This window comes from Phytophthora sojae (assembly GCF_000149755.1).
Source record: "Phytophthora sojae unplaced genomic scaffold PHYSOscaffold_4, whole genome shotgun sequence".
NCBI classification, from domain to species: domain Eukaryota; phylum Oomycota; class Peronosporomycetes; order Peronosporales; family Peronosporaceae; genus Phytophthora; species Phytophthora sojae.
Window position 1 is genome coordinate 564,586 of NW_009258118.1, and position 16,248 is coordinate 580,833.

The following is a 16,248-nucleotide window of genomic DNA, read 5'->3' on the forward strand; positions in this document are numbered from 1 at the left end:
TGGATCGAATCTCTTGAGTTGAGACCGTGGCGGATCTGCCCGTAAACGCGAAAACTTATACAATACCCAGGGGTATCACGGCGATTTCGGGTCAACTTAGGGGAACCTCTGCAAGCGATAATGCACAATGTATGCGCGCTTGACCGGGGCTGCTGCTGTTTGAGCACTGCAGCGCGCAGCTGTTGTGCATGATCCAGCGCTTCGGCGCAACCAGGAGGCCAAGTCTTGGCGAGCTGCTGTGCCTTGAAAATACGGTGCCTCGCCCATGTGTCGGCGCGGGAGCTTGAACCATTTGTATTAATCCAGGCCGAGCAAACCACCACGCCGCTGCCAGACGCAGGCAATGGCAATGCTCACGACGCTGTTTGCAGGCTCTGGGATGTGGATCAGCCATTTGAGTTGCTGGAAGTGAAATACGCAGGATAAGACAAGTTGTAAATATTGCTCGACGTTCGACGTCGCGATCCTTAACTGCGAAAAGTCAGCGAGAGAGAGCGCTTATTCTTCGAGATCCTCGCGATCCGGCCCCTGCGAGACTTATAAAGCTGCAGTACAGTACTCTCGGTTGGCCGTGCTGCATTGGTTCATCGCAGAGGGATACCTGAGCCTGATCGCCGCCGCCGAGCCGCTTTTTGTGTGTGCGCAAGCCATGCAAAGGTTTTACAGCAAAACGCGATTCAAAACGACAAGTGTCTTCTGCCAGAATGATGGTCGGATCAGTTGAAGTAGTCGCACACCGAGCCTGAGGCCGCCGAGATCCGATCATTTAGGCTAAAGGGCCCCTTGCAAAGTTTCTTGCTTCGCCAGCATGCCACCACCGCGGTGGTTCTCCCCTGCACTGCAAGGGAGACTGCACACTGCGTACGAACTCAAATCCCCGGCGTGGTGCAGAGCGTGGCCCAGATAGATGGATAAATATCCATTTGGGCTGTACGCTCAGCACCGGCGAAACGCTACGTTCTCTCTTGGTTGCCGGCTCCGACTCCTTCCGGCTCCGCGCAGCGCCTTGCTTGGTCTCGCTTCTTCCACTACTCAACGACTCGGGGCGCATTATTCGCCAGACAAGCCAGGCTCGCTCGATCCAGGAATACCCCGTATTAATAGTCATAGAGCGCTGGCTTGCCTCTCCTGGAGGCCTTCACTGCAGCCTCCATCGGCGTCGCGAGTGTGATCCGTCCAGCTGGCGTCTGGATTCGTCTACTTCGCCAACCAACGCCAGCATGACGCTACAGAGATCTCCACGGTCCGATGCCGACCGCCGTCGCGAGCGGGAGATGCAGCACGAGCTGCTCAAGTTCCACCGAGAGCAGGACGACCCGATCGCCACCAACCTCACCAAGAAGCGCGTGCGCGAGCCGCGCGTGGAAGTCGAGACCAATCCGTTCTGCGTGGAGCGCCAACTGGCCGACAGCTACCAGCAGTTAAACTTCAACAAGGTGAGTGACAAGTGTTCGCGCTGACCCCACGCTGACTCACCGCAGACGTTGCGTGGCCCTGACTGCTGTTTATTGTGCCACTTCAACCCAGAATCCGCGCTTCTACCAGGTCTCGGTGCAGGACGGCGCGCGCGCCGGACAGAACCCGCGGAACCACTCGAGCGTAAGGATTCACGGTGAAACCTGGATCCTATTGAAGTGTATCTTACATCTACGTCCACGCCTTCTGTTAGTTCATCAACCAGTCGGCCGACCTCGCGGCCAGTTCGCGCGTGGATCTCCGAGCACGGCCCGAGTTCTCCACGCTGCCACCCGCCACGTCGTACACGCCAGCAGTAGCGCACTTCGCGACGCCAAAGGTTTTCAGTGTGGACTCGAGCGATCTACGACAAGAGCGCAACTGTAAATGCAGCGGGGATGCCAAAGCTAGTGCCCGACGGTTGTTCCCGCCAGGTCACGATCAGTACGGGTATGTGATCCTCTCGAATCATACTTTCGACGGCTCAAACGTTCAGAACTCACGCTCGAAACTATGATTTTGGGTATCGTTTTACCTCAGAGCACAGCTGACGTCCCAAAGCGTGACATTCGGCCACCGTCCTAGCGTACGAACAACCCAAACTTGATCAGAAGATGCAAGGTAGCATTGCCACCTCATTGACTTACGAGCATCCTCTTGTGCTTCTGTTCAATTTCAGTCTGCCGCAAGGATGTTCGATCATTTGAGCAACACGGTCAGCGGCACCAGCAGTCCTCGCAACCAACGAAGTACCAAGAGTTCGTCTCGCAGAGCCACTTCGACTCCAGTGAGGACGGGAATGAGCGTCATGGAGCTGGCGCAACTGTTGACTCCAGCAAAATCCGCACAGTCCTCGTCACTAGCTAGCAAAAGCTCGAGCAAAACCCTGCAACGCTGGAAACCGGGTTCGACAAAAAGCTCGCCTGACCCGTGCGAAGCTTTCTCTCTGGATGAAGAAGTGGACGACGAGCTCAGACGACAAGATGCGGACAGGAAGAAGAAGGCGCGCGAGATGAAACTGGAGAAAGGCTTCATCAACTACGTCTACAACCCGCCGCGAGAGCTCAAGCCCGGCCAGTTCCCACCTCCAGACCAAACGACTGCGCAGCTTATTGATAAGTACCGTAAACTCGCTGTCGGCAAAATGCCCGACTTCTAATCGTACAAGTACATCAGTAGTTTCCTACTGTAGCCCTTCTCCAGGCTTAGTGATCCTCCTTTTCTGACAACAAAGTAACTAAATATGCGTTGTATTATCTTGAACACTGGTCTAGAAGTCCGGGTCCCAGTCACATTCAAGACCAGGATCCTCGATTTCGTGGCGAAAGTCCTCGAAGTTGGACGTGTCGAAGTCGTCACGGACCTGGGGCACGATGGGGGGCTTGATGCTCTTGTTCCGCAGACTGTCCCACTGGAAGCCCGAGAACCAGCGGTGGTTGATGATATCCTTGATCCCGTGCTTCATGTTGCCAAGCCGCCGTACCGGATTCTGACATAGCAGTTTCTGCACTAGGTCGACAACAGCTCGTCTGTACATCAAGTATCGAAGTTAGTGCAAATTCGAGACCACAGTCAACAATCAAAGCTAACTAACCCCATGTACGTTGGGAACTTGACGTTTCCTTGGATAATGAGAGCGTAGATCTGCATCGGGTCTTGAGCGTAGAACGGGGCTGATCCAGTCATGAGCTCATAGATGAGGATACCCAACGCCCAGTAGTCGACGGCCTTGTCGTGGCCCTTGTTCAGGATAATCTCCGGTGCGAGGTAGTCGGGCGTGCCACAAAGCGTCCAAGTGCGGTCGGTCACGAGCTTGGCCAGCCCGAAGTCGGCCAGCTTCATGAAGCCTTCGTTGTCGAGCAGAATGTTCTCGGGCTTGAGGTCCCGGTATATAATACTCTTGGAGTGCATGTGCTGGAAAACCAGCACAACACTGGCGATGTAGAACCGCGCGACGGGCTCCTCGAAGTGGTCCCTCCGGCGCAAATACGTGAAGAGTTCGCCTCCCAATGCAAGCTCCACAAGGAAATACAAGTGTGTGCGGTCCTTGAAGGTCGTGTAGAGCTTGAGGATGAACGGGTGATCAAGCGCGAGCATCACGCGCTTCTCGTTCAATACGTGCTCCTTAAGGTTATTCTCCACAATGTGCGACTTGATAAGGCACTTCAGTGCGTACGCGCGGTTTGAAGCTGCGTGGCGTACAAGGCGGACACGTCCGAACGCCCCACGTCCCAAAGTCTGCAGCACCTCCAGCTCTTCGCGTGGGATCTGCATGTAGTACTTGTAGTCTGCAGGATCCACTAGCGCCTCCGTTGAAGTCCGCCGAGTCGCGAGGTCCTTCGCCTCGAGATGGGCTGGTTCTCGGTCCATGAGCTCCTGCAGCGTTCCGAGCATGGCGATAAATTGAGCGCGTTCGAGCGTGATGCACTGCACTCTCGTCACGGCGGTGCACGTGGCCGACCTCATTTCATCCTTGAACAGCGCCATTTCTCCAAAGTGATCGGACTCCTTCAGCCTTCGGATGATGTTTTCCTCGCCCGTGTTGGCGTCCACCTGGGTGACCACGATCTCGCCCTTGTTGATGATGTAGAACTTCTCGCCCACCTCGCCCTGCCGCACAATTACCGCTTTCTCTTCGAATTCCTCCCAGTCCATCGCTGCAGCGACTTGCTGTAGCTCTGATGATGTCAATTTGCTCAGTAGCGCGATCTTCCCGAGAACTTCCAGCGTCCGGTTGAGTCGATTGAGTTTGTGCGAAGCCAGGATTTCTCGGAAAGTGTTTCGCTCCAGAGCCCACAGCTCGCCGTCCGTCACGGCACGAATCGTGGCTGCTCGAGGCATGTTGTACAGCAACGCCAGCTCGCCAAAGCCCAGTCCGGGGCCTAGATATCCGTACCGAATAGGCGGAGCCCCTCCCATCGACACGAGAATCTCGAGCTGGCCTGACTCAACGGCGTAGAAATTGTCGCCCTGCGCTCCTTGTTTGATCACAGTCTGGCCAGGCGTGACGTGCATGGGGAAGAACGCGTCCAAGCAGTCGCGAAGTTCGCCATGCGATTGGCCTTTGAACAGCACGTTGGACTGCAGGACTTTGAGCAGAAGCTCTCGTGATCGTTCACTCTTCGGGTAGACCACGCGTTCCTTGGTGGCCATGATCTTGCGGCTCGGCATGACCTCGGCACTCACCTCGATACGTCTCAGTTTACCCTTGGAGCCATTGGGACCAGCACTGAAGGAGCCGTCGAGTCCTCTAGCCTCAGCTGCGGCACTGTATTGGTTTGGTGCGTCGCTGTCGGGCAGGTCGATGCTGTCTCCGAGCAGCTCCTTGGCTTCGTGCAGCAACGTAAACCGCGAGCTGAAGCTGGCACCTTTCTGCAGCGTCAGCTCTGCGTTCGACACTCGGGATTCCTTCACCTTGGGCAAGGCTGCAGCTGTAGCCGCTCGGTCGGGCGGCACTTTGTTGTCCCCTCCAGTCTGGGCCGGGCCAAGGTACGCGGTGCTTTCCAGTCGCTCTTGCAAGGTCCGGATGACCTGGTCCTTCACTACCAGCTCCTTGCGGATGCGCTCATACTCCGTCTTGGACACGCCGCCGCCCATCGTTAAGCAGTCGACAGCGAGAGAACTCTTTCGTTAGGCGTGGGGCATCCCCGAGGGCCCGCTCAAGTATGAAGTGGAGATAGGAAGTCTGGCTGTCTCACAGTCAGCGGTGAGAACTTCGCTCGCTTGTCGTCGATGTGAATGCTCTTGGTGGTCCACGCGCGACCAAGGCGAGAGCGTCTATTCTGTTCTTGGTCGGCAGCGCGGGGCTGGCTCAGACCAGGTCAAGCGGGCAAAAATAGCGGCCTCGGCTGGGTGGTGGTTCTCGATATACTTATCACGAAAACAGACGCGCCGATGGAAATGCTTTCGACCCGCCCGCATTCGCGCACATGGCTCGCTTCAACGTGGCGGTGGATTAGAATATCGATACGTGTGCCAAATCCCCGACGGGCTCCGCAAAGTCGAAAGTGAAGTAAAGTTGAAGCAATTGCGCACTTCCGACATGGCTACATTCTGGACCGGCTTCCCGTCTGACTACAGAATTGGCCGACAAATCCTGAAGGGACGCAATGGGGCAAGACAACTGCAGCCGGCGTGATGGCAGCTTCGCGCCGAATGCTGCTGTCTCAGCCTTCCCATCACGTTGACGAGACGGGGGTCGCGCGCTGCCCGGTCGCCGGCGCGAACGAAACCTGCCAAAACGCCAAGTGGCCACTGAATGGAACGCTGTCGTGCGCGCTTTGCGGAGTCGGCGGCGCCCAGGAAGGTGCAGGTTGCCAGCGAACGCCGCACCACGTGGTGGGCATTTAACGATCGCTGCGCTTCCGGCGCGCTCATGAAAAATTCAATGGCTTGTTCTTGCGGCTCCAAGTCTCCATCGCCGGTGTTAGTGCTCTCGGGCGGGATAGAGCGCAGCCGAGTTGCCCTGAAATCCAACACGCGCCAATAACCTGGCGGTTCCGTAAAGAAAGAGAGCGAGTAACCGCAGCGAATGCATTGCGATACTCCGGCAGCCCAGGCACCAAACAGTGTCATTCGCCAACCGACCGAGCAGCCCCGCGGACGCGTCTTCCCGATACCGACGGCGCCCTGCCTGGAGCTGACAGCTCTAGGGTTACCAAGCCTTCCCCCAGTTGCTAACGCTGCACAAGCAGCAGGTACGTCCACAGCAGCGCTCGTTGCCTAACTATTTTCCGGTACTCACGGCGGATGTGCGACTGGGACAGCAAACAACCGGCCCAAAGACACACCAACCCAAGGCGGAGCTCAGCCAGCCGACGAGTGGGAACCCAGATTGCTCTTTACCACTCCGCCTTCATTCCGCGATCGGCCGAGCGTCGAGCAAGCAAGTGAAGTGAGAAGAAGCCCTCATGCGGGTCGTCGCTCCCCCCTCTCTGCGCTACAGCGAGTCGGCGCTGCCCGAGCGCCTGGACCCAGCGTTCCCGCTGCCGCCGAGCAACAACCGCAGCAGCCTGGCGGCGCTCGACAAGCCGCACGCGGCGGGCCTGGGCGACCCCTTCGCGCTGCGCGACAGCTACACGAGCGAGGCCAGCGGCTTCGACGTCTTCCAGTTCTGGAACGCCGAGACGGACCACGACGCGTCTGCGAGCCAGCTGCTGACCCCCACGGGGCTGCTGGACCCGTACCAGGGCGTGACCATTGAGGTCAACAACCACTCCATCAACAACCAGGGCGTCGTCATGTACCACGTGGACATCAAGGGCCCGGACGGCATCCTGTCCACCTACACGATCCGCCGCCGCTTCCGCGCCTTCAAGAACCTGCACACGGAGCTCAGCCGCCTGCTGCTCGAGTACCAGAACGCGCGCGCGCAGCAGGAGGCTCTGGCCGACGGCCCGGAGAACCACATCCCGCTGAGCCCGCACAGCGCCGCGGCGCTCGAGAAGGCGCCGCCGCTGTCCAACACCAACTACCGCACGGTTGCGCTGCCTTCGCTGCCCAGCGCGGGCGTCTGGAGCTATCTCAAGCGCCACGACGTGCGGCTCGTGGAGCAGCGCAAGAAGCGCTTCCAGGAGATCCTGCGCCTTGCCATCCGCCACCCGGCCACCAAGACGAGCAGCGTGCTGGACGAGTTCTTGAGCGTCGCGCCCAGCGAGATCTCGCAGCGGGGCTCGTCCTACGTGTCGCTGCAGGACTACAGCGTGCCCGTGTTCGACCGCCAGCGCGAGTCCATCGAGCGGCGGCAGAGGAAGATGCGGGTGCTGGAAGATCGACGGCTCCGAGCAGGCTCCGACAGTCAGTTCGGGGAGAGACCGCAGTACCAGGTATAGCTGCAATGGTGGGTGGGTAGGTAGTACAGTAGCTGTATCGATAGTAATGAACGTTTTCGTGACGGGAAAAATCACGGTCCTCCAACGTCCGCCTTGTGTGTTGCAAGTCCGTCGTCGTCGTCCTTCTCCTCCTCCTCCTCCACCCTAGAACTGCGAGCGCAGTCCTCCTTTGCTCTTGCCGATGTGCACGGGCAGCTTGGACTTGGCGTCTTGGCCTGAGCGCTTCGGCTTTCGGAACAGGATGCGGCCATCGGCGCCGGTAGCTGCTCGAGGAGGAGTGTCGGGCTCCTTGGCGGTTTTCTGCTTCTTGTTCTTTGACACTGTCGATGACGGAGCGGACGGTAACCCCAGCGCTCCAGAGCTGCCCGATATCGCTCCGCTCACTTCCTTGGCACGGTAGAAATCGGGTGCGAGATCCACGAGCCAACGCGGATCAATGCGGGACACGTCGCGCACGAACTCCTCCGTGGTGAGCACGCTCTGGTGGAACAGGATCCAGTCGGGCAGCGTGCCCATGTGGTAGTACACGGACGTCGGGTGGAGCTGCACCGGTCGCTGGTCGCGCAGGGTGCGGTACACTCCGTCCGCGTGCAGCTTAGCAGCATTCGCAAAGTAGCCACTGACCAGGCACTTGCGGATGACGGCACTGCGAGCCTTGTCGTCTTCGTCGTTGCCACTGCCAAGGCTCACATAGTCTTCCTCGCCGCCGTTGCCATTTCCAAGCGACTTGAAGCGAGTCACGTACCGCTTGAGATGCCGCCGAATCTCCGTAGCTCGCAACAGTGCGCGATGGCTCAGCAAGTACTCGTCACACCACGAGCGGCTTTTGTTGTTGTCCACGAACTCGTCGTATATCGCCAGGTACATCATGTGGTCACCATCCGGATGAGCAAAATGCTCCATGGCCTCCGCGATTTTCTCCTGTCGCTCTCTGGAACCGCGTGAAGCCAGGAAAACATCTCCAACTGATAAGACACTGGCAATGCTCAGTATCTCGCGTGTACAGTCGAAGCGGAACGACGACAACAGCACCTTGGCGAGCGCTGGAGCCACTGGAAACTCGGCCATTTGTGTGCCCAGTGGATCTACGAGACGGCAGTCCGTGTCGATGGCTCCAAGCGAGAACAACAGCTCCAGAGCGCGGATCAGAGCTTCTGGCGACGGAGACGACACGAAATCGAAGTGTGCCAGGTCCTGAATGCCCATGCTCAGCAAGTACAACGCCACGGTTGCCAGATTCGTCCGCTGCATCTGCGGGATGGTTTCCTTGGCGAGTTTGGTCCGGAAGTGCTCTTGTGTGCAGAGGCGAAAGCACTTCCCGGGGCGTGACCGACCTGCGCGTCCAGCTCGTTGCTTTGCCGAAGCCTTAGATACAGGCGCTGTAAGCAACGCCTCCACTCCTGTGAGCGGGTTGAAAAACGCAAGCTTGGTGAAGCACCCGTCCACCACGAAGACGACACCCTCGATAGTCACGGACGTCTCGGCGATAGTGGTCGCCACGATCACCTTGCGTCGCACTCCTCGAGGCGCCGGCAAGAATGCGTTCTGCTGCATGTGCAGTGGCAGCGTCCCGTACAGAGGCACAGGCAGCATATGAGTTGGGGCTCTGTCGTTGAGCGCTCTGACGACGAAATCGATCTCTTCTTGGCCAGGTAGGAACACCAGTACGTCACCTTCCCCTTCACGCTCGTCAATTGCCAGCACTGTGTCGATAGCTTTCTGCAGATAATCGCCACACGGTTCCTGGAGGTACTCAATGTCCACGGGAAACTGTCGTCCTTCCACTGACACTGCAACGACGTCCTTCAGCACCGGCGACGACTTGGTTGACCCAGTTTCACCGTTCTGCCCCATATCCTTCCTCTTTGAGCGGAAGAACCGCACGAAAGTGTCCACTTGCAACGTCGCCGATGCGATAATCACCCGCAGATCCGGCCGCTTCCTTTGGATCTTCTTGATCAGCCCGAGCAGCAAGTCCGTCTCCAAATTCCGCTCATGAGCCTCGTCCTAGAATCAAACGAAAAGAACCCTCAGTTAGTACATCACTTATATCTTAAATCCTGGCCACACACGGTTGCCAACATACCAGCATCACGACTGAGTAGCGCGACAGCAGCGGGTCCCGCATGGTCTCTCTCAGCAGCAGTCCGTCCGTGACGAACTTGATCTTGGTGCGCTCCGGGTCCCACTTCTCCTCGAACCGGACGGCGTAGCCCACCTCCTCCCCGACCCGACAGCCCATTTCCTGGGCCACGCGACCCGCGATCGTCACGGCAGCGACGCGCCGCGGCTGCGTGCACACGATGACCCTGTTTCTCGGGGTTTCTGCATTAAATTGGGCCCTTCTCGGCTGAGACGCCGCCCATCCAGCCTCCAGCAGGTACTGCGGCACCTGCGTCGTCTTGCCGGAGCCCGTGGCGCCCACGAGGATCGTCGTGGTGTGCGTCTCCACCGCGTAGAGGATCTCCTCGCGGTGTTTGGACACCGGCAGCCGCGCTCTCTGCGCGCGCAGCGAGAGCCCGTGCAGCGGGTTGAACTGCACCGCCGGCACCTCCGCGTCCTTGGGCAGGTCTCGAGCCGCTTCAGCCTCGGCTCCCGAGCCCTGCAGCGTCGAGCCAGGTCGCCAGAACGCAGCCATCCTTGCAGATACACTTGCCTTGCAGGTGCAGGTTGCAGTCCGCTGTAACATCACTATTTCGAGGGAGTGACCGATTTTCGCTGTCACTGTTTCGAGAGAGTGACAGTTTCGAGCGGTTCAGTGACCGGGCTGCGCGTTTTAACCGGTTAACCCTCGTCCTGGAAATCGGGACCGCCGAGGCCGATCGGATGGCTGGCCTCGGCCTTTCGGCGCCGAAAATCCCAATACGGCAGCACTAGCTATTAAACAGGGAGCGTAGTACAAGTCACCATGGTAAGCCTGCCTGCCTCTACACCAACATGATAGCCTGAGTATGAGCCTCCGGACGCGACGGAGCTGCTACTGCTGCGGGTGCTAGCGCTGGTGCATTCAATTCCGACGTGGCGGCGGCAATGCAGCGCAAAGGAAGCGGAGGATTGGACGAACGGAGCGAACAATAAATACAGGGACAACACAGGATCAATGCACTCAGGCGCCAATACAGCAGCAGCAGCTCCAGCTCCAGCTCCAGCTCAATGGGCAGACAGCGACCAATACCACTACAGGCTTCATTCTGTAGATGGAGAGCAGTATGAAGAAGATGGTGCATTGGTGCTAACGCCTTGTTCGCGTTTGTGTTGCTGATGCCGCCGTGCAGCCGCCGAAGACTCAGCAGAAGACCAAGGAGCAGAAGATGGCCGCCGCCATGGCCGGTGGCAAGGGCAAGGGCAAGAAGAAATGGTCCAAGGGCAAGGTCCGCGAGAAAGTCGCCAACAAGGTTCTGTACGACCAGGAGACGTACGAGCGCCTGCTGGTGGAGGTCCCCAAGATGAAGCTGATCACCGCCTCGGCCATCGTGGAGCGCCTCAAGGTGAACGCCGCGCTTGCCCGCGCCTCGATCCACGAGCTGGAGGAGAACGGCACCATCTCGAAGGTGCTGGCCCACCACGCTCAGCTCATCTACACTCGCGCTGTTGCCGCCGAGGAGTAAGAAGTTGCTCAAGTTCGATGATGGCCGCCACATTGAAAGCTCCGATTGCCCGCCAACTGCCTCTTCTAGGGGGGAAACGTCGTTGAAGAATGGATCTACGCGATTGCTGCTCGATGGCGAGGACAGGCGAGCGGAGCAGGCACAATGTGTCCCGTGTGGCGAAAACACCGCGCTCCTAGTAGTAGAGTGAGGACGTGGCTCCTTTGCCGTCTCCTGTCGTCGTGGTAACCCCGCAGCAAAAGAGCGAAAATGGAACACGTCCCTCCCTGTTTAACTTACTGGTCCTCCTCTATCGGCTCTGTGCGTCTTCCCATCCATTGCGTTGCTGTGTGTGTGTGCCTGTTGTAGTGCTACTTGTCAAAGAGGTTCGCGAAGGCGTTCTGCTGCTTCTTGCGGAGCTGCGTCCTGGCTGCTTGAGCGCGCGTCAACGCAGATCGGAACAACTTGTTGTCCGGCTCAAGCTCGCGCAGCTTGGTGAGATCAGCCACCGCTAGTTCAAACTCCTTGGACGACACATAAGCCTGACTGCGACGGTAGCGAGCCTTAACGTGCGAGGCATCCAGGTCCAGCGCGCTCGACGCCGCAGCGATGCAGCGATCCACGTCTCCGTCGCCGTCCAGCTTCGAATAGCATGTAGCCATGTTGGCGTAGCACGCGACAGCCACAGGGTTCACGAGCTGCAGCTCCTCCACCGAGTACTCGACCTTCGCGTCCAGAGTGGCGTCCGACCGCAAGATCGGCGGCTCGAGCCACGCCAACGCTCGCTTGTAGAGCCGCACGGCCGCGCTGTAGTGCTCCTGCTTGAAGGCCTCGTTCCCGCGCGCTCGGTACTCCCCCGCCCGCGCCAACTTCCACGAGAACCATCCACCTTCCTGTTCGCTTACTGCAGTCTCCGCTTCAGGCTGCACGTCCAGCTCCAGCTTGCAAAAAAGCATAGTCTTGGCCTCCAACCCCAATTCTGCAGCCCTGGAGCCTAAAGTGAGATCTCCCACGGCGACGGGGACCGCGTCGTTGCCTAAGTACATTGAAGCTTCATTGCTGTCACTCCTGACACCTTGTTCCCGGTCCAGAAGGCACTGCAGACGCTGCTGGAGCTCCGGAACGAGCTGAATCCCAGTCGAATCCAGCGCGAAAAGCGTCGAGTTTGCAGCGCTGTCAGGAGAGTTCGGGAGCGTTTGAGGCTGCGCACACCGCACCTGATCAACAGGGAGGCTTCCGCTCAACAAACAAGCTGTCTCCGAGCACGCCGCGTCTCGGTAGAGCGACCAACGGATGCATCCAGCGCCGCGATCCGTGGTCATCTTCGGTGGTGATTTGCTAAATAGAGTGTAACCTCAATGTATCCATTCACGTAACCATTAGCAAGTATCTACGAGCGCTATACCAGCCAAGACGCAGCGAGCGCTAGCGCCGTTATAGCTACACTAAGTGATGCACGAGAGCTCACACATGGATACAGATGGTCCCATTCGTAGCGCAGGCAGTTGAAGTCTTCGAGCTGGCAGCCCCAGTGGCCGCATTCGCTCAGATGGGTACACAGCAGGCGAGCGGAGCTCTCGAGGCAGAAGTCGTGCCTCACGAACGTGTCAGCAGACACCTCAGTGCACGTACAGCGCGATAGAGACAGTGCCTTCCTGTGCAGTTCGTCGCTACGGAGACACTCGTCCGAGCACATGGCCGAGAAGAGATCCGCCTGCGGCACGGGTCCGTACCACCCAGCTCGAGCGTTCTTGAGGTACACGATACGCGACTCGCACATTGTAGCCTGGATGAAGATGTCTTGGCCGTCCTCGGACTCGATGAAGTTGTTGTAGATGTCCAGGTCGCACCCCAGTCCTTCTACCAGCCGTCGAGTTGCTGCATCGCTGGCGTTGGACGACGCCATCGACAGCGCCGTCACGTTTGAAGCCGCAGCCATTGCGTGAAGCGGTAGCGAGGCTTGGATTGTACAGCATAACCATACTAATAAAAGGGAACACCTTACTGCTGTACGTGTACCAAGCAATGTTTCTCCCATGTCGTTCGTGCTAGACGTGCGCGATCCTGATGCCCGTTGCGTCGTTTCGCCTAAGTTCGCTTTAGATTCGTGTTAAGTGCGAGGTCACATTGGCGTTGGTGGTCATCGCCAGGATGGAGGAGTTCCTGCTGCACCACTGCGTCACGTCGGACGCGCCCAAGTCCGGGGACGATGCCGAATCTCAAGCTTCGCCTTCAATCTGGCGGTCCTCGGGGCGAGCGGAGTGCGTCCTGGTGCAAGAAAACCGCCACGCGCATGGCGCGTCTCGTGTGATCCTGTCGGCCATGCTGAAGCTCTTGCTGCAGTCCGCCAAGACGTCCAACGTGCTGCTGCTGACGCTGGTACGGCGTACGAAGTCTCCGTGGCTGGTGTTGCAAGCAAGTAGAATGGTGCTGACTGTTGTTATACCGATGAATTGCTTTGTATTAACGGCGTGCAGGATTCGCCTCACGTGGCTCAAGGAGTTGAAGCCTCAAACAAGTTCACGCACGTCGACTACTCTGCCGACGCTAGCAACTTCCAGTCGTCCATTGCAGGCTCTCAACTAGTATCTACATTGATGCGTGATATTGAGAGTGTTGAAGCGAAAGTCCGCCTGAAGGGAGCGACCTCTGCACGGCCGATGGTCGTGGTGCTGGACTCGCTGAACGTGCTGTTGCAGCAGACGTCACTGCAACAAGTGCTGCTGTTTCTGCGTCAACTGCGCAGCCACGCGGTCATTGGGTCGGTGATCGCGCGTTTGAATGCCGGTGCGGAGTCTTCTGAAGTCGCGCTAGCGCTTGCGGCTCAGGCGACAGCGTCGGTGTTGGTGGAAACACGTTCGTCGCTACGATCTTACCCGGTCCTAGCGAAGGAGCGAAGGCGCGAGATTCCCCAGGGTATGCACGGGTTTGTGCTGCTGGTCCGACAGAAGAAGGTAATTGACTCCGCTAGTGGCTGTAGTCTAGTCCTCCCCTCTAACAATTTAATGTGCTGCTCTTGCTCCCCCAGAATGGTCGAAGCAGCGAAACTCTCGAGTACGTTCATGTGCTCGGTAAACAGATCGAGTTCGTTGCTGCCGGTGACGTCGACAGCCAGTCTGCCGCGGTGGATTCTGCTCCCAAGCAAAAGGAAGCCGGCACGAAGGCATCGCTGGCAGGCGCCAAGATGTCAGAGTTTAAGCGGAAATCTCAACCTGAAGCAAATCCCATCACGCCCGAAAACTCTGGCCAAGCCCCACTCCCCGTTCGGCAGGAAGAGGTGAGCTTCAACTTGTCCATCAGCGCTGTGGAGCAACGCGCGAAAAGCCAAGTCCAACTGCCGTACATGCACCAAGGCTCTGGTGGTGCTAGCAGCGGGCCAAATGCAAACAATTTTGGCAGCAATGGCCCTGCTGGAGCGAACAACGCACTTTTCTTCATTGATGAGGACGACCCGGATTGGGACGACGATGATCTCGATGACGACTTGGACATTTAGACGTTTAAATTAAAAGTAAACGGACCCGCACATCATCATCTTGCTTTTGTAGGTAGCTCGTACAAACTTCTGTCTCGAAGTATAATATCTTTTTGTCGCGTGTCTGCGTCGTCAAAGAAGCTCTTCAGCGAGCACCGACATGCTTGCGCCAACTGAAAACTTTTCGTCAATTTATCACGATAGTGTAGTCTCTACTGTATATCGAGATGGAGAAGAACGTGTAGCGTCTCGAGATGGAGTTCGTTCAAACATGGATGGCAGGGTCTCTCTACTCCTGTACAATTCCTCAATGCAGCGCTACAAGCGCCAAGGAGGGGGGAGTGGCCTCGCGCGTCTCCTTTTCGCGTTGAAAGAACGACGATCCTTTTTGTAGTGATAGCCTCGCATTTTTATCACTATTCAGAGGCATAGATGTACCATATTGGCGGTACAGCCGAAAAGGTGGCCGCGAACTTACATACATGTGAGGATAAGATCGCGCCCTTTCGGACGTTTTCGCTGCAGAAAACGAGCGGTCTTTCCGATACGTTTCCGTAAGTTCGCGGCCACCTTTTCGGCGAGTATGGAACGTAAAGTACCAATTTTTGGCCCTCGATTCTTGGTCTCTTGAAGTTTGTAGCTTGCAGCTACAAAACAGGTTTCTTACCTTAACTGAAGTCGTATCAGTTTATACATCCCTAATATCGGTTTTGAAGTTCCCGCAGAACACGGCGATGAGCAGGAGCGGCCGAAGGTGTCGAAGTTGTATGTAGGTCCGCCCGCAGTGTATGCGGCGACGACAGCTTGTGCTGGCCGCTGAAGCTCACGTCCAAGTTGTTGAACACAAGTTTCCCCGTAGTGCAGAAGACCACGACCATGTCGAATAATCGCTCCGTGCTGCTCAGATAGATGCAGCCCCAAGAGCATGGATGAACTGGATGGCCAAGCGACCGAAGCCTGCATTGCCAATGACACCGACGCGGTCGCGAGCCTTGACGTTCTGGCGCTTCAGCGGAGAGAACACGGTCGCACTAGCGCACAGCAGTGGAGCAGCAACGTCCGACAGAGGCGAACGCGCTCGGCATGCGCACGTAGTCGGCGTAGCCGCCGTAGGCCATGACGCCGTCGTCGTACTTGAAATCGTGCGTGAGCACAGCTCGGTTAACTGGACCTTGTCGGCGCAGTTGACGCACGGCTTGGGAGGGAAAGAGTGCCACAGGACAGCTACAAGAACATCGGAGGGAAGCGGTAATCGAGGGAACGCGTCGAAGCCTCGTGTCGAGGGGTTTTCAAGGACATTCCTCACGACGAGCATAAGAGGAATGAGGAACCAGCTCGCGGTCTCCTCGTGCTCATTCAGCAGCCCCTCCATGAGCACACGCTGCTGCTATGAGGACTCGGGAAATCGAGAACTGAAGCGGGGCTCGGGCGTCTGAAAACCATGAACGAGAGGGACGAGAGCGATCTGGCCACGCATCAGCTCTGCGACTTTTGTTCACGGACTGTGGATCTTCTTCAGCTCACCGTGCAGGGGTAATGGATGGCACTCATTGAGTCACATGCACAGCTGCAGTCTTACCACAAATGTGCGGCACGTCGGCGCGCTACCTAAGAGCCCTGGGCACGAAGGAGACCAGCCATTCTTGCCCAGGCCCCTAATACCAGCTTCGTGTTTGTGTGGATAACGAGACGCCGGTTGGCTGAAGCTCAACGCGGGGCTGGAAGCTGCACTTTATGACTGTCGAGACCGCCAAGTGATGATACTCAAGCGACGAGACTTTCGGAGCTCGACACGGACACGCCGCGCTCTATTCGAAGCGGGTGACGTACACCGAAAATCTCGCTGGTCGACGAGTTGTACCCATATCTTGAAGAGACACATGTGTGGCACACAAAAAGA

At 57.7% G+C, this 16,248-nt stretch overlaps 9 protein-coding genes across 9 annotated transcripts; 4 read left to right on the forward strand and 5 right to left on the reverse strand.

The window, feature by feature from the left end:
* Nucleotides 1–1,220: 1,220 nt before the first annotated feature.
* On the forward strand, nt 1,221–2,614 carry PHYSODRAFT_500600 (hypothetical protein; the record flags this gene model as incomplete). Its single annotated transcript, XM_009527375.1, has 5 exons — nt 1,221–1,436; nt 1,528–1,599; nt 1,670–1,905; nt 1,996–2,041; nt 2,135–2,614. 5 exons carry the CDS (start codon nt 1,221–1,223, stop codon nt 2,612–2,614), a joined length of 1,050 nt encoding a protein of 349 aa, XP_009525670.1.
* Nucleotides 2,615–2,725: 111 nt separating this feature from the next.
* On the reverse strand, nt 2,726–5,052 carry PHYSODRAFT_314340 (hypothetical protein; the record flags this gene model as incomplete). The annotated part of the gene is made up of 2 exons (XM_009527376.1): nt 2,726–2,984; nt 3,050–5,052. 2 exons carry the CDS (start codon nt 5,050–5,052, stop codon nt 2,726–2,728), a joined length of 2,262 nt encoding a protein of 753 aa, XP_009525671.1.
* Nucleotides 5,053–6,365: 1,313 nt separating this feature from the next.
* Nucleotides 6,366–7,286, forward strand: PHYSODRAFT_559151 (hypothetical protein; the record flags this gene model as incomplete). Its single annotated transcript, XM_009527377.1, has 1 exon — nt 6,366–7,286. The coding sequence occupies one exon, from the start codon at nt 6,366–6,368 to the stop codon at nt 7,284–7,286; it is 921 nt and encodes a 306-aa protein (XP_009525672.1).
* A 25-nt stretch (nt 7,287–7,311) lies between these two features.
* PHYSODRAFT_544074 (hypothetical protein) lies at nt 7,312–9,612 on the reverse strand. The gene is made up of 2 exons (XM_009527378.1): nt 9,373–9,612; nt 7,312–9,293 (listed from the first exon to the last, which is right to left on the reverse strand). Exons 1-2 carry the CDS (start codon nt 9,526–9,528, stop codon nt 7,431–7,433), a joined length of 2,019 nt encoding a protein of 672 aa, XP_009525673.1. The 5' UTR covers nt 9,529–9,612; the 3' UTR covers nt 7,312–7,430.
* A 562-nt stretch (nt 9,613–10,174) lies between these two features.
* PHYSODRAFT_285813 (hypothetical protein) lies at nt 10,175–11,185 on the forward strand. The gene is made up of 2 exons (XM_009527379.1): nt 10,175–10,197; nt 10,562–11,185. The coding sequence occupies exons 1-2, from the start codon at nt 10,195–10,197 to the stop codon at nt 10,892–10,894; spliced, it is 336 nt and encodes a 111-aa protein (XP_009525674.1). The 5' UTR covers nt 10,175–10,194; the 3' UTR covers nt 10,895–11,185.
* Nucleotides 11,186–11,244: 59 nt separating this feature from the next.
* PHYSODRAFT_504174 (hypothetical protein) lies at nt 11,245–12,195 on the reverse strand (the record flags this gene model as incomplete). Its single annotated transcript, XM_009527380.1, has 2 exons — nt 11,245–11,773; nt 11,846–12,195. 2 exons carry the CDS (start codon nt 12,193–12,195, stop codon nt 11,245–11,247), a joined length of 879 nt encoding a protein of 292 aa, XP_009525675.1.
* A 77-nt stretch (nt 12,196–12,272) lies between these two features.
* PHYSODRAFT_314345 (hypothetical protein) lies at nt 12,273–12,779 on the reverse strand (the record flags this gene model as incomplete). The annotated part of the gene is made up of 2 exons (XM_009527381.1): nt 12,273–12,298; nt 12,344–12,779. The coding sequence occupies 2 exons, from the start codon at nt 12,777–12,779 to the stop codon at nt 12,273–12,275; spliced, it is 462 nt and encodes a 153-aa protein (XP_009525676.1).
* Nucleotides 12,780–13,018: 239 nt separating this feature from the next.
* Nucleotides 13,019–14,369, forward strand: PHYSODRAFT_559159 (hypothetical protein; the record flags this gene model as incomplete). Its single annotated transcript, XM_009527382.1, has 4 exons — nt 13,019–13,252; nt 13,351–13,827; nt 13,902–13,997; nt 14,058–14,369. Exons 1-4 carry the CDS (start codon nt 13,025–13,027, stop codon nt 14,367–14,369), a joined length of 1,113 nt encoding a protein of 370 aa, XP_009525677.1. The 5' UTR covers nt 13,019–13,024.
* An 880-nt stretch (nt 14,370–15,249) lies between these two features.
* Nucleotides 15,250–15,720, reverse strand: PHYSODRAFT_330682 (hypothetical protein; the record flags this gene model as incomplete). Its single annotated transcript, XM_009527383.1, has 3 exons — nt 15,250–15,379; nt 15,423–15,481; nt 15,520–15,720. 3 exons carry the CDS (start codon nt 15,718–15,720, stop codon nt 15,250–15,252), a joined length of 390 nt encoding a protein of 129 aa, XP_009525678.1.
* Between the last annotated feature and the right edge of the window lie 528 nt (nt 15,721–16,248).